Source organism: Gigantopelta aegis, chromosome 10, assembly GCF_016097555.1.
Source record: "Gigantopelta aegis isolate Gae_Host chromosome 10, Gae_host_genome, whole genome shotgun sequence".
NCBI classification, from domain to species: Eukaryota; Metazoa; Mollusca; class Gastropoda; order Neomphalida; family Peltospiridae; genus Gigantopelta; species Gigantopelta aegis.
The window spans coordinates 77,138,676-77,154,583 of NC_054708.1; the positions used below are offsets into that span (position 1 = coordinate 77,138,676).

Consider the following 15,908-nt stretch of genomic DNA (forward strand, 5'->3'; position numbering starts at 1 on the left):
CATGTCTTTGGTGATGGCACTAAATTATAGTATTGACACAAAGTTATATTATAAATGAAGTATTAAAGTATTTCAACAACATGTCAACTTTAGAAAACTAAATGTTTATCAAAATAACAGAATCTCCATAGTTCTGCCTTTACAAATAATTACAACAAATATTCTAGAAAGACTGAGTATACAATTATCGGGCAGTGCTACAATAGTTTTTCCTTGAGCATAAATTTCTGTAAACCTGGGCACAAAATAAACCCTTGCTGTTAATAGGTAGAGTGACGGGAGAGAGGGGAGAGAGGAATGGGAGGGAGGTTGGGAGGGGACAGAAAGAGAGAGAGAGAGAGAGAGAGAGAGAGAGAGAGAGAGAGAGAGAGAGAGAGAGAGAGAGAGAGAGAGAGAGAGAGAGAGAGAGAGAGAGAGAGAGAGAGGGAGAGAGAGAGATATATAGAGAGAGAGAGACAGAGAGACAGACAGAGAGAAAACATCTAGCATGGGAGGGAGTTTGGGAAGGGGGAGGGGGAGAGAGAGAGAGAGAGAGAGAGAGAGAGAGAGAGAGAGAGAGAGAGAGAGAGAGAGAGACAGACAGACAGAGAGAGAGAGACAGAGAGAGAGAGAGAGAGAGAGAAAACACCTAGAGTGAGGGGATTTTGGAAGGGAACAGAAAGATAGAGAGAGCAAGCGAGAGAGAGAGAGAGAGAGAGAGAGAGAGAGAGAGAGAGAGAGAGAGAGAGAGCGAACAGAATCTCCATTGTCCTGCTTTTACAAATAATTACAACAAAAATCCTAGAAAGACTGAGTATACAAATCATCCTACAGTACTACAATAGTTTTCCCTTGAGCATAAATTTCTGTAAACCTGGGCACAGAAATAATCCCTTGCTGTTAACAGGTAGAGAGGGAGAATGAGAGGGGAGAGGGGAATGGGAGGGAGGTTGGGAGGGAACAGAGAGAGAGAGAGAGAGAGAGAGAGAGAGAGAGAGAGAGAGAGAGAGAGAGAGAGAGAGAGAGAGAGAGAGAGAGAGAGAGAGAGAGAGAGAGAGAGAGAGGAGAGAGAGAGAGAGAGCAAATGAGAGAGAGTGAGAGGGGAGGGAGAGACAGACAGAGAAACAGAGAGAGAGTGAGAGGGGAGGTAGAGACAGAGAGAGACAGACAGACAAACAGAGAGAGAACACCTAGAGTGGTACTGTTGACACCTCCTTCTCCTTCATGCACCTCATGTATCAACACCTGGCCACTGTCTAAGTTTCAAGACAAATCCCCCACCCATCCCATGGATGTGTTTTTGAATATATGAGATGACCCCTCAATTAAGACAGTTAAATTTGTTTAATACCAAGTTCAACACCTGTGCAAATCAATCATCTTAAAGGAGCCCACTAGTTGATCTCATCAACCAGAATGATGCGTCTGCAACCATTTTATAACAAAAAGTATACTGAACATCAGTGAAAATGCACCAGCAAGATTTGTTGTTGTAAAAAGGCAATAAACCCCCCCAAAAAACCTGTATACAAGGGTTAGGGTTATTTTGTTATTTATACTAACCTCACATATGCAATAGCCATAACAACTGAAAATTTGGTGGTGTTTTTTTTAGGTATTTTGTATATTTTCAAAGAAATTTAATTTAATTTTCTATTGTAAATAGTTTTTAAAAAAACAAGAAGCATACCTGTCTCCAAAGGTTCGGGGAGTGACTGAGCTAGACAGGTGTATCGTGGGAATCCCTTTTCTTTCCTCTGCTTTGACTGCCAGCAGGCCGGGTGCTGGCAGATCGGACCACAGAATGTCTCATCCTCCACAGGCTTCCCAAGGTCAAGTGAAGTGGAGCCAGTGCTTGCCAGCGTCATGGTCTGACAGTATTGCTTACTATCTTCTACAAACCTGAATAAAAGAGTATGCAGAAAAGAAATAAAAAATTAATGTATTTTAAATGGTTTTATATATTCTGAAAAGAGATGAGAAACTATAGGGAGCTGTTACTAGTGTGCAAACCCACATGTACCAGTTTTAAAGGAGAACATAAGTCAAATGTAAGCCTTATGTGTTGGAAAGATGCATACTGGACCACCAACACATACAGACACTTTAAGAATTTTAGAATTAATAAAAAACTGTGATTATTCCTGCTAAATGGGAGCAGCCATTTTGTTTCTTTTTATCACATCCGGTACTCTAGCTTGGGAGGAAGTGACGTCACAGCTCTTACTAACTCCTGTATGCACAGTGTAAACAAACACAGTAATTTATGGCAAGGCACACCACTTTGATCAACCTGACTTGTAAAACAACATAAATGACTTGATAGCATAATAAACTATTTAACTAAATATATTTCAATATTAACAGAACAAAATGGGGTTATAGTATTTTTTTGTCTTAAAAATCCAAAGAAAAAATACATACTATTAGGCCTATTGGTAGGCTATGTTGGAACAAAAACAACCGTCCACAATACCCAAATAATAATGTTCTTTTCTTTGGGACTACATAATTGGTAAGTTTTTTAATTTTAGATGAAAAAGCCTACTTAATCAAGAGTTTTACAGAATTATTTACAGTAACAAAGCATGACGGCTGATAATGTCCATTACCATTTTAGGGGTGGCTGGTGGATGTCAAATATTTGGTAATTTTATCATAGAGTTAGAGAGGAAACTCGCTACATTTTACCATTAGTAGCAAGTGATCTTTTATATGCACCATCCCACAGACAGGATAGCATATACCACAGCCTTTGATATACCAGAGTGGCACACACGCCAAGCAGGCATATTAGTACATCAAATACTTTTTCACCTTGAGAAAACGTGAATGTAATATTGTTTCTTTGTGTGTGTGTGTGTGTGTATGTGTGTGTGTGTGTGTGTGTGTACCACTCTCTGTCTATTAGGTGACTGTCCACAGCCCAGTGGTAAAGCGCTCACTTGATTCGTGGTCGGTCTGGGATCGATCCCCATTGGTGGGTCCGTTGCACTATTTTTAGCTGCACCCAGTGCACCACGACTGGTATGTAAGAGGCTGTGGCATGTGCTATCCTGTCTGTGGGATGATGCTTACAAAAGATCCCTTGCTTCTAATGGTAAAATGTAGTGGGTTTCCTCTATAACACTATGATAAAATTACCAAATATTTGACATCCAATAGCCGATGATTAATTAATCAATGTGCTCTAGTGGTGTCATTAAACAAAACAAACTTTTTTTGCGCGATTGTCGGGCACTTGTCGTATTATCAAATGAGACCGCCCCTGGAAGATGGAATGGCTGAGATGGCGATCATGTGCCGCTACGTCACAATATAGATCGGCAAACTTAGAATTCTGCTGTTCAGAGTTTGCCAAAGCTTAGCTGAAAGTGGGTGCTGTCAGGTTTCTTTCTGTAGTGTGTGTATTAGTGATTAATATCTGGATTTTTTTGGTAATCAAGGAACTCGAAAATGATCAATCATTCAACGTAAATGTATTTGATGTCAAACATAGGATTGTTATGGTATTACAGCAGAAATCTTTGACTACTTTTTGGTGGGCAGCCATTGAAAGAAAATTGCATAGCTTGGTCTCTGACTGTAATGAGAGCGAATAACTGTCCAAATGTCCGTCTAGCTCTCTTACAATCAGAGTACTCAAGCTATAGTATAGGCCTACTCTACGATACGCCAACTTTTTCATCGTTTCTGGACATAAGGAAGAAAAGAAACAAACATAAAACTCATAATTTAATTTGTATCATTACAACATACGTAAAATCTATCCATAACACGATGGTAAATCCACACTGGTTGACCTTAATGGAAATAATGAGTTATTTGTTTCTTTCTCCACCTCTCCGTTCCATCACGGTGGCCATTTTGAAACAATTTCCTGGCAACTGGCAGGCTCGCACAGAATTATAATAACAGGGCATCTATATTATGTTAATACTATCACATTGAAAGAAATTTAGAATTAATAAAAAAAAAAAAGATTTTATTTTTTATATATTGCTTCTTGTTTCTGTTTTACTTTTTTATTTTCTCCGTAGCTAACGGAAGTATTTGTGACGGAACAAGGTTTTATTTGTGGGCATATTTGTCACTTGGAAGATTAATCATGGATGTGAACTCAATGAACGCAAAATTCAAGAAGTTTGCTGGAGCAACAGCCACGGCGTTTAATAGGGCTGTGCAGGTATTCAATTTTATATACGGTTGTGACTATTTGACATCTTTGACTCCACTAATATACTTCGTCGATGTAGCCATTGCTTAGGAGTTTCTTGTAGGCTAAGTGGAAGTCCCCCCGCCCACTGCACTTGACAGTTTGTAGGATGTTTATTCAGTGATGCACGACTAATGCTTAATGCAATGATAATTTGTAGCACCCTTTGATGTAACGATTGAATAAGTTTAAATAGCTACATTTCTGAAGTCATTTATACCTCTACCTCTTCCAGCCAGTAGCCTGAGTAGGCTATATTATTATTTCAAGATTTTTTTGATTTTTTTTTTTTTTGTCAGTAATTCTATTTTTTTCAAGTTTGGGGTTACATTAATAAAACAATTTTTAAAAAGAATGTGGTGTTCTCGTGGAGTTTGAAATTATATTTTCTCAATTAATTTATTCTAAGGGGCAGGACATAGCCCAGTGGTGGAGTGCTTGTTTGATACGCAATCAGTATGGGCCCATTGGGCTATTTTTCATTATACATACAGCCAGTGCACCACAGCTGGACTATCAAAGGCCATGGTATGTGCTATTCTGTCTGTGGGATGGTGCATATAAAGATATTTTGCTACTAATGGAAAAATATAGTGGCTGTCCTCTCATAGTGTATAATAATACTGTATATGTCCAAATTACCAAATGTTTGACATCCAACAACCGATGCTTAATAAAGCAATGTACTCTAGTGGTGTCATTAAAGATAACAAACTTTTAACTTTATCCTACTAAATTTTAAAAGTGATTATTCTTTTAATATCTCTACTATTTTTTTGTTTTGTATAAAAAAAGAGAGAAAGATAAATGATAATTTCATATTCATTGAGCAGACAAGTCTTCATTACATTGACTTGTATGCATGTGTGGGTATTTCTGTTTTATTTCAATATCTTGACCAATGTTTTTGTTATTTCCAAAACAGTTTTTCCTTTCTTTTTAGGTTAAACCAAACTGGAATTACTGACCAGCATCCACCCAAACCCCTCCCAATTTAAAAAAAAATGTTAAATATAATATTTTTCATTAATATGGTATCTAGACCATTCCAGTCTGTGGATTTAGCATGATTCAGTGCTTTCACAATACTAGATTTTGGGTCGGAAGCATAAGATTATATGAGACTGAATCCCAAAATATCTATCTTAAATCATGTTTATGATAATGATGTTTTTTTTTTTTTTTTAAATCCACCAGTTTCAATGCATGTATACCTATTCTATCCTACATATAATATGTATTTTTGTCAAGATTGACAGAAAAGGTTTCTAAGTGTTTTGGACACCCCACCCCTCTGAAAATGTTCTATTTTTATGTGCAGTTTGTAAAAGATTTATTTGTCAAGATATACATTTTATAAAACAGTAATGTATACATGTACATATGTGTATATAGATGTATTAGTGTTGGGAATCTGTTGGAATTTTATCATCGATCATTTGTTATAATCCGTTTGCAACAATCAATCAACTTTAAAACTACATAAGGAAGATTTGAATTACAAGGACCATGCACCTATTGTGAAGATCACCAGGATGGACCTTACAATTTGCTCATTTTATCTTTATCTTTTTATATGCCTGTCTTTCATGGTTTATATTATGGCCATATGGTGTTGTCTGTACATATAATCCATCCATAAGCCTGTTCATAAAAGTTTCATTTCCGGAGCATATCTTGCTTATCAGTTCATAAAGAATCATCAAATCTTGCATGCAAGTAAAACTTTGGATGGCACTGTGTTGCATAAGATTACTAGGTCACCATGACCTACTTTTCACACATGACTGCACATGAAAGGGAATCCTTGTCATGGCCATATTTTCCTGATCAATTCATACAGGAATGAGGATCATCAAATCTTGCATTCAAGTACCACTTGCAGGGTTTCTGATAGAGATTAGTGAGGGAGAAATTACTTCTTTTTTTTCATGTTCATTTTTATTCGATCTTGCATTTACATATTTAAATACATACAGTACATCTACACAAAACTATGATTGTCACATTAAAACAAAATATATATCCATTAATATTTAATATTATACAAACTTACAGATATTGCTTGATACATTTGTGAAAATACATCAACGGGAGAGATTACTGTATTTTCTCTAAAATCTTGGAAATAAGGACCATATTTTTAATAATTTTTAGATAGATGATAGTAAGAGATCTGCTGTTGAAAATTTGTCAAAGCGCATGAGGTGCAGTGTTTAATTTTGAAACATTTTAAACCCATAACCACCTACACCTGTAGTTAGTACCTAGGGTTACTTATGGTCTGTTTTGTTTTTATTAAGTACCCTTAAATTATTTTCTGTCAGAAAGCCTGAACTTGGGATGGCGGTGTGTTGTGTACCATAACTAGGTTACCATATACTTATTAACCTACTTTTGATGGGCATATCATGTATTTTACCATTCTCTTGTTCCTGTATGTACACATGAACACAAACACCATCTGAAACATATTTACATCATTTTCAGTTAAACTGAAAAACAACAATTACAGTTATCATTTTCCCATGCACACAATCGATTATTGATTTTTATAATCGATTTTCGATTATAATTGATAGTTGCCAGTTTAGTACATTGCTAACACATATATACATGTAATCTGTCCCTGTGTATGAAGTATATATATATATATTAGAACTTTAGTGATCTGTTTTGCTAAATATATAAATTTACAATGTACATGTAGTACTAGCAGGGATCATGTTTTTTAGTATTGCATAGTGATTCGCTACACAAATTTCAGAGTTTGCTACACAATTTTGAAACATTAAACAGTAGTTAGTAATAAATTTTCAATTGATTAGATATATGGCTAATCAAGATTATGAAAACAAAATGTTCCCTGACTGGTACTATTACTATTAGGATAAATGATATATAAAATAAGACATGCTTCGATCATAATGGGTATATAAAGAATGAAATTATATTTTGTTGATTGATTTATTCTAATAGTACTAGTAAGTACTACATTGTACCAGTACATGTAGTTAGCAAAACAGATCACTCTTAAGTTCTAGCCAGTGATTAATAAATCAATGTGCTCTAGTGGTGTCATTAAAAAATGTGTTAATTAACTTTAACTAAAGTTCTAGCGACAGATAATAATTAACAAAAGGATAATCCAATATGGAGTTCAGTTGGATAAAGAAATCAATAAAATATAATTAATTATCTCTGTAGCAGATGGCATTATTCTCCATGAGTAAATATTGCTACATGTATATTTTTTATATATCTTGACCAATGTTTTTACAAAATGCACATAAAAAAGCGCATTTTTTGTTATACATTGTATTTCCAAAACAAATCATGACATTATCTTTTTATGTCAAGCCATACTGAAACTACTGACAAAAATTAATTTTAGTGGAAACTAGGAGGAGCTTTATATTTATACTGATGGAAAAAAATAAAGGAATACATGGTATTTGAGACCAAATTTGATTTAATACAACTTCAAGAGTATTATAAGATACAGCTAGATGTGGGACTGGATGTCCATTCTGTAGTGTGTGTAATCAATGAATGAATGTTTAACGACACCCCAAACACAAAACATCTTGGCTATGTGGAATGCCAGTAAGTCGGTTAACTTCCTGATATGATGGATGAGGTTCTGGTAGCAGTCAATATCTGCCATTACTGTTTACGTGTTTCTTTCTCTCTCAAAGTTTGTGAGAGCGAAGTTTTTGACAACAGGGAGACTTCTTTTTTTTAAATTTTTAAATAATGATAATAAAATATGCAAAAAAAGAAGTTATATTAACCTTTATTTGTATGTTGAATTTATTCATTATGAGAAAGTGTATAAGAAGTACCTGTCTCCAACTAATAATATGGAATCCATGAAATTGTAATGTACAGCCTGTAATCCCTAAACACGTAATACACATTAAAAATTTAACAGTTAATACCCAATACCCAAAGGAACATAGGAAATCATGTGTTTCCGACTACTGATGGAAGTTCAGAATTTGTTAGTCTTTTAAATATTACTCTGATTATTTCATTGCCCTTTAACCGGAGGGGACTATAGGTTTCATCTCTGTCTGTCTGTCCATCTGTCCCACATATGTTTTTCGGATGGGTTTTTTTGCAAACGGCTTTGAGATATTGACCTGAAGTTTTGTGTATAGCTTTATCATGTGCTGTTATAGATCAAGTTTGCCTTTCATGGTGATTTACCCATTTTTGGCGGAGATATGGCCCTTGAACTTAGGAGATATGAAAATTAGTTTTCTGGACTTTTTTCCCAGAAGGCCTTGATATATTAACCTGAAATTTTGTGTATAGCTTTATCATGTACTGTTACAGAATACGTTTGACTTTCATGGCAATTTATCCATTTTTGACAGAGGTATGGCCTTTGAACTTAGGAGATATCAAAATTTGTTTTCCCGACTTTTGTTTTGCAATACCTGAAAATATTGAGGTGAAATTTTTTATATAGTTTTATCATGTACTGTTACTGATCAAATTTAATTTTCATGGTGATTTACCCACTTTTCTAAGATGTTTGGCCATTGAATTTAGAAGATAAGAAAAATTGTGTGGTCAGGTAGGGGTATTGCTTTAGCAGTACTCTCAAAATGCTTGTTATTTTTGAAGAAATTGTTTGGTTGTTACTAATTACCAGCTAATTTTTAGCTGCCAATGGCTAGGGTGTACTTAATAAAATATAAAATAACTTAAGTAAATTTGTATTGAATTCAATAAATTAAGACTGATGGATATTAAACTGACAGTTAGTTGGAAGCCTAAACTGTATTACAGACATTTGCTTGAAGCTTCCTTGGCACATGGAGAAACAAATTTGTGAAGTTGGCCATGTTCTGACCTACTTCCCTCATGAGCCTCAGTTGTGGTGCGCAAAAACCTACAAATTAAGCCAGTTTAGAAAAATCGTCTTTATAAATGTACATGTAAAAGGCATTAGTTGGTTTATCAAAGTTGTGAATTACATTAATGCTGGGTCCCCTTTTTGTGATAGAGATGGGGTGAAGCTTATTTAAAAAATATAAACTATGCATTTGGTCGTGGGTCACTAACTGGTCCTAATTTGTGTTGCGGGGTCAAAATTACAAATTTTTCACTATTCTTGGTATGAATACCTAGGACACTAGTGGTCAGAAAACTGAAAACAGAAATAAAAAATTCTATCATTTAGCAAAGATATTAACATTTTTAATCAACAAATTTAATAGAAAATGCATTACATTGTACACATGTTTTTGGCATTATCTCAAATCATACCTACCCTGACATAATTGGCCTTAGACACAATAATATCCATCTGATTTCAGTAATGTTTGTGGCAAAATGATCCTGAGAAAATTATCTAAATATCTATACAAAAAGTGGGTCTAGCTGAACTGTTTGTTCCATCCTAGAACTACATTGTATGTCTAGAATTTTAATTAATTTTTCACACCACAATCTTAAAAAATTTCCGTTTAGTAGAGATTATCCTCAAAAATGTGACAACTTCCCAGTTTCTTTGTTTGAAATTCAACCACTGGTGTTTATGACACCCCAAATATTCAGTAAAAAGCATGGGAAACATTTTGTTTGACTCTTTAATTAAGGAAACACATACATGTATATCCTCAAGATCAAATGAACTTAGTAACAGTCTTCCGTCCGGTTGTTGCTGCAGTTCCACCCCAACTTACACAACGCTTCCAGCAGGGACTATCAAAAAGAGATATATTATATCAGATTCTTTATGAATGAAGTTAGTACATTCATGTGTTTCCACTTTCTAAATGAATATAAAACATGACAACCATTGTCGGAACTTCATCCAACTGAAAGACAGTTAAATGACCATATGACATGTCTTGTCTAGCTAACTGCATTGGATTTGGAACACTGTAGCTTCTTGACAAAACCAAGATAGTCATTTACTTTAATTACCTTTTCACTAACTGATATATCATAAGTATGACCATGTATCATGAATAATCATTTACCATTGAGTAATGGTAAGAATGAGCAAATTTGTCATTAATATTTCAAGACAAGGCTTGGAGATCCATGGCGTCAAGAAAATTACCTTTCTGTCATGAATATATCTTTCATAGCTACATGTGTATTCCACCGTGTTTTATTGATTATTATAGACGTTTTGTATTGATATTGATTATCATATTTCTACATGTGTATGTACCTTTGTTCGATGTCCAATAGCTGGTGTGATCTTATTTCTATGCTTGGGTGTGGAAGGAAGGAAGGAAGGAAATGTTTTATTTAACGACGCACTCAACTCATTTTATTTACGGTTATATGGCATCGGACATGGTTAAGGACCACACAGATATTGAGCGAGGAAACCTGCTGTCGCCACTTCATGGGCTACTCTTTTCGATTAGCAGCAAGGAATCTTTTATATGCACCATCCCATAGACAGGATAGCACATACCACTGTCTTTGATGTACCAGTTGTGGTGCACTGGCTGGAGCGAAAAATAACGCAATGGGCCCATTGACGGGGATCGATCCCAAACTGACCTCACATCAAGCAAGTGCTTTACCACTGGGCTACGTCTTGCCCTCGCTTGGGTGTGAAGTTGAATATTCATTCATTCGCTCATACATATATTCATTCATTTATTTATTCATTCATTAATAATCTGTGCAAACATGATTGATGGTAAATATATATTTCATTTCCAACACTAGTTTATTCATAATGTTTGTATGTACATATGTATTGAGCATTTACGTGATCAGTGTACATTTGAGGAAGGACGTACATATATAGCTCAGTCTATAGAGTGCTTAACCTAGGTGCTTGGGTCATAGGATCAAACCCCCTTTGTGGATCACTTGGGTTTTCCCTCTATCCCATCCAGTGAACATGACTAGCATTGTACATGTACATATGAAAGGCTTGTGACCCTATATTTGAGTGTTTTGTAAAGGTTGGTATAACATATGTACATGTATGTAGAATATTAATATTATTATACATGTATGTTTCTGTTTTCTGAACCAACCCTAATTTTAACCTGCCAACCTAATCTTTTTATAAACAATTTCCAAGAAAAGTATACAAAACAGTCACTTTGGATTTAAGATGATACATTTTCTATATAAAATGATTTTTACCCACGTATTCCCTGTATGTAATTTTGATTCATTGTGAAATAGAAACTGATCAACGTTTTTGTTCACGCCTATATAAAGTTACAGTTTTATACACTGATCACACTATCTGCATTAACACAGCTCAGCACTTACGGAAATCCTGCCAAGTAATATTGGTTAGAAACTGTCAATATTAGCGATAAACAGGGATAACCGTCCATCACGCACATCCATCTTTTATTCTGTGTGGAGATATATTACTATGGATTGATTCCACTTCAGATCCTATCTTTAAATGTGTGGACCGTAATTGATTTTTATGCAGACATTTTTTGTCAGAGTCACATGCTATTGAACTACGCAGTGCACGTACATGTATACAAATGGGAACCAGAATGTAGTTTTTGTGTACTTTATATGACTACAAATGTCTACAAACTATCAAATAATTAGGATATCATTATTGATTTTTATGCCGGAGCTCCTTTTTTGTATGGATATCTTGGAATGTTCCATTAAATGAAAACCACACAGATGTGTTAGATCCCTGTAACATCAATCATCAAGCCAGACGCCCAGTGTTTTGGCAACATATGTTGGAAAATGAATGTAGTGTCTAGATAAAATGTATGCTATGATTTATTAGGGTTTATAAGATGGATGCCAATAATTAATAGCAGTTTGTCAAATTTGATCACAAAATATGTAGCCAAATGACACTTAACATTTAGTTAAACAAAATTATTTAAAAAAAATAGCTACATGTACAATATATACTTATATGCATGATTTTCGTAATTAGCTTTTTAGCCAATTGGTAATGACATATATTTGCCAAATTCAACTTTAAATCATATTTGGTTATTTGATTAACAACAGTTTAAACCCTGATTTATTAGCATTAAAATCAGACTTAATTAGTCACTTTATATGTACAGCACATTGTATGTAATATAATAATTTAAAAACGAAAACATTTTTAAAAACCCACATAAAAAAGGATGTTTGTGGATTCATGTGGCAAATGTTTCTAGAATCCAAATAGAATGGTTGAATTTGACAAGAAATGAGGCCTTGGCACAATGTATGTTAAATTACTGTTGCTGCAAGCTGTTTCAATTGAATGGAGTACAATGCGAAAATATTCCTTGGAGCGTGGGGAAGTTGATTATGAAGGGACTGCATCATTGCCAGTTGGATGGCAGTGGTAGAAAGATGTTTACACACATTTAGCTGTACAATGAAGCTAGCATCAGACTTCCTGTCACAATCAATATGTATGGCACTCTAAGACAGAATCCCTAGCTGAGTCTGTTGAAGGAAATGATACACTGCCGAGGTCCGTGCAGTATTTTAAATAGATATTTTCTTCTGGTGCTTCTGTCATCTTCATGATTGTCAGGGCAGAATATTAGCTCAGTTGTAAAGCTTTTGATTGAGGTGCAACTGATCACATGATCGATTTCTTTAAATCAGTTGACTTATTGGTTATTTTTACAATGTTCCATTCAGTGTTCACTATTGAGTTATCAAATATGGTATATCTGTGGATATGTGTGTGTGTGTGTGTGTGTGTATATATCAAAGCTTATATACATGTAGGGGCGGGATGTAGGCGAGCGCTTTAGCACTTGGCGGTTGGTCTAGGATCGATCCCTGTCAGTGGGCCCATTGTGCTTTTTCTCGTTCCAGCCAGTGCACCATGAGTGGTATATCAAAGGCTGTGGTATGTGCTATCCTGTCTGTGGTATGGTGCATATAAAAGATCCCTTGCTGCTAATCGAAAAGAGTAGCCTATGAAGTGGCGACAGCGGGTTTCTATCTCAATATCTGTGTAGTCCATAACAATATGTCTGACGCCATATAACCGTAAATAAAATGTGTTGAGTGTGTCGTTAAATAAAACATTAAAAAAATTATATACATGTAGATTGTTCGACTGATTGACTGTTTGGATGGTGTCACCAAAGTAAATTATTGATGTTCATATAGTTGAAAAAACTCACAAAAGTCATGATTATAAAAGTCAGGCCAGGAATGTCTTATAAAAATAAAGTTACCTGTACATGTATGTTGACAGTTGTCTTTTTTTTTCTTCTTTTTTTTAATTCCATTGACATGGGTTTTGACCTGATAGTGGCATCCTTCCTACTGGTGTAGATGCATGTTTTCAACCCCACCTCATCTTCCACCATGATGGGTAAAAGAAAATGCACATAAAGTCTGTTTCTGCTGTTTTTTAAATGATAGAGCCAATATTATATTTTGCAATTGTAGGTTTTTTGCTAATATTTTAGTATTAATGCTATCATTAATTGGTGATGGCATGCTAATGACAAGCAATTCTAAACTAATAAAATGAACTATAGAAATGAGGTTAGAAATAAATTTTGTAGCACAAGTTTCTTGTACAAAAAAAAATAAAAAAATAAATATATATAGTGGAAACAAGTCAACTTCATTTTATCTTTTATAATACTTGACATCACTACGGTATTAATTTTTGAAAATGATATTGGAAAACATTGCCAACATTTGAAAAAAAACAAATCAACATCCTAAATTTGTAGAAATATGTTGGTGTTGACTAAACCAATTTTAAAAATCTCAAAGTTGGTGATGTAACAAAGGTACATGTACATGCACATAATGTATAGCAGGTGATAACGAAGGTACATGTATAGCAGGTGAAAAAGTCCTGAGAATATATATATATATATTAAGTATTTGTTATTTAGTAATCTTAACTTGATTGTTTTAGTATATATCTGAAAGTGATTTTTCAATAACAAAAAGGTTTGTTTTGTTTAACGACACTACTAGAGCATATTGATATATTAATAATTGACTATTGGATGTCAAACATTTGGTAATTCTGACCAGAGGTACCCCCAAACAGAAACCCCTAATACAGATACCATAGTTATTATTTAAGTATAACATATCCAATGTCATGGTTTGGGGATACCTGTGATTTTGACTCGTAGTCAATAGAGGAAACCTGCAACATTTTTTTAATGCGGCAAGGGATCTTTTATATGCACTTTCCCACAGACAGGAAAGCACATACCACAGCCTTTGACCAGTTGTGGTGCACTGGTTGGAACAAGAAAATACCCAATGAGTTGAACAGATCCACTGAGGTGGTTCGATCCTGCGATGCAAGCACCTCAAGCGAGCACTCAACTGACTGAGCTAAATCCCACCCTGTAAACATGTATAAGTACTGTAGGTAAATGTTTACGTATTCCAATCCCGTAATTAATGTCAATCTTTTTATAACATAAACACTGATATCAGAGACTGTGTTGAATGTTCCTGTCATTTTCTGATTTTAACAAGTCTTAGGAAATCTCAGGAATACATGTAAATATATTCATTTTTTCCCAGGTTTTCCTGGGATTTTGAAGAATTCCTATTAACAAATTATACCTACATGTCTTTTTCCTGGATTTTCCTGTATATAAAGGCTGGGAAGTCTTGGGATATCCTAGGATGCTAATTCAAGGAAATATCAAATAAAATCTTAAGATATCGCAGAACAGTTTGGCAGGGAATCTGTATAGTTTTCCTTTTTAAATAAAAAGATGTTTATATGATAATGGTGTACGTAATATACGGTGTATAATATTATGACATAACTTGTGTTGTTAATCGTTTCAGTTCACAGAAGAGAAACTAGGAGCAGCCGAGAAGACTGAACTGGATGCACATTTTGAGAACTTGTTAAACCGATCGGAAAAGACAAAACTATGGACGGAACGTATTCTGAAACAGACAGAAGCTGTTATCCAGCCAAACCCAAGTAAAACATTTATTTGTTTATTTATTAGTCTTTCGCTATTTCATTCTTTGTATAATAATAATAATAATAATAATAAATTATTTATAGAAGGTATAGCTCTATTAGTTCTAGACTATTCTCCCCTGAGGCCTTTTTACTAATTATAACCATAATAATAATAATATTATTAAAAAAAACCCACCTAACAAAACCATACATGTATGTACAATACATACAGCCATAAAATATATTAAAACATAAATATGTAGTGGAGCGATCATGTTTCTAATATTTAGAGGAAAATATTTCTTTTTATCCTGCAACGACTGTTTCTATTGACAGATTATGATGACTGATTAAAGCAAAGTCATAAACGTATACTAGCAGATTATGACTTTTGACGTCACTCATATGACATCACACACATAGCTACATTACAAAATTGCTCATTTGACCTCTATGTCATTGTACAATGTGGCAGAAATAACAGAAATAGCACCTTTTCCCATTAATTGTTATGGTCTGCAGGATAAAAATAATAACTAGTTACTGACGTCGGATATCTGCTTTATCCTGTTCTGGTGGAATGAGATATTTCCAATTCTTACCATCACAGGATAAAGCAGATATCCGACATCATTAACTAGTTACTCTATAATTTTGCTAGCAGAGTTATTTTTCAAGTATGCATGTCGCAGTCTTGGGTTCTGACTTTGAACCTCGGTACATGCTCCCACCCCGAGCGTTTTAATGGGTCATGTTTGTCTAGCCATTAACCCCTGTTCTAGACAAATAGCCCAGATAGCTGAGCCG

The 15,908-nt window shown here is 34.6% G+C and overlaps 2 protein-coding genes across 12 annotated transcripts in view; one reads left to right on the forward strand and one right to left on the reverse strand.

Annotated features, from left to right (window-relative positions):
* Window positions 1-3,856, reverse strand: part of LOC121383139 — a 61,032-nt gene extending 57,176 nt beyond the window's left edge. For 6 of the 8 annotated variants that reach the window (XM_041512961.1, XM_041512964.1, XM_041512959.1 and 3 more), the window contains exons 1-2: window positions 3,739-3,856; window positions 1,670-1,881 (exon numbers count right to left, since the gene is read on the reverse strand). In XM_041512961.1, coding sequence (XP_041368895.1) covers window positions 1,670-1,847 — 178 coding nt within the window. In that variant the 5' untranslated portion in view covers window positions 1,848-1,881; window positions 3,739-3,856. The remainder of the gene's footprint in view (window positions 1-1,669; window positions 1,882-3,738) is intronic. The other 2 variants (XM_041512958.1, XM_041512957.1) reach the window with 2 other exon arrangements.
* A 188-nt stretch (window positions 3,857-4,044) lies between these two features.
* The window catches only part of LOC121384153 (endophilin-B1-like), a 68,911-nt gene continuing 57,047 nt past the window's right edge, over window positions 4,045-15,908 (forward strand). For all 4 annotated transcript variants that reach the window (XM_041514407.1, XM_041514410.1, XM_041514408.1 and 1 more), the window contains exons 1-2: window positions 4,045-4,165; window positions 14,975-15,116. In XM_041514407.1, the coding sequence (XP_041370341.1) occupies window positions 4,088-4,165; window positions 14,975-15,116 (220 nt within the window). In that variant the 5' untranslated portion in view covers window positions 4,045-4,087. The remainder of the gene's footprint in view (window positions 4,166-14,974; window positions 15,117-15,908) is intronic.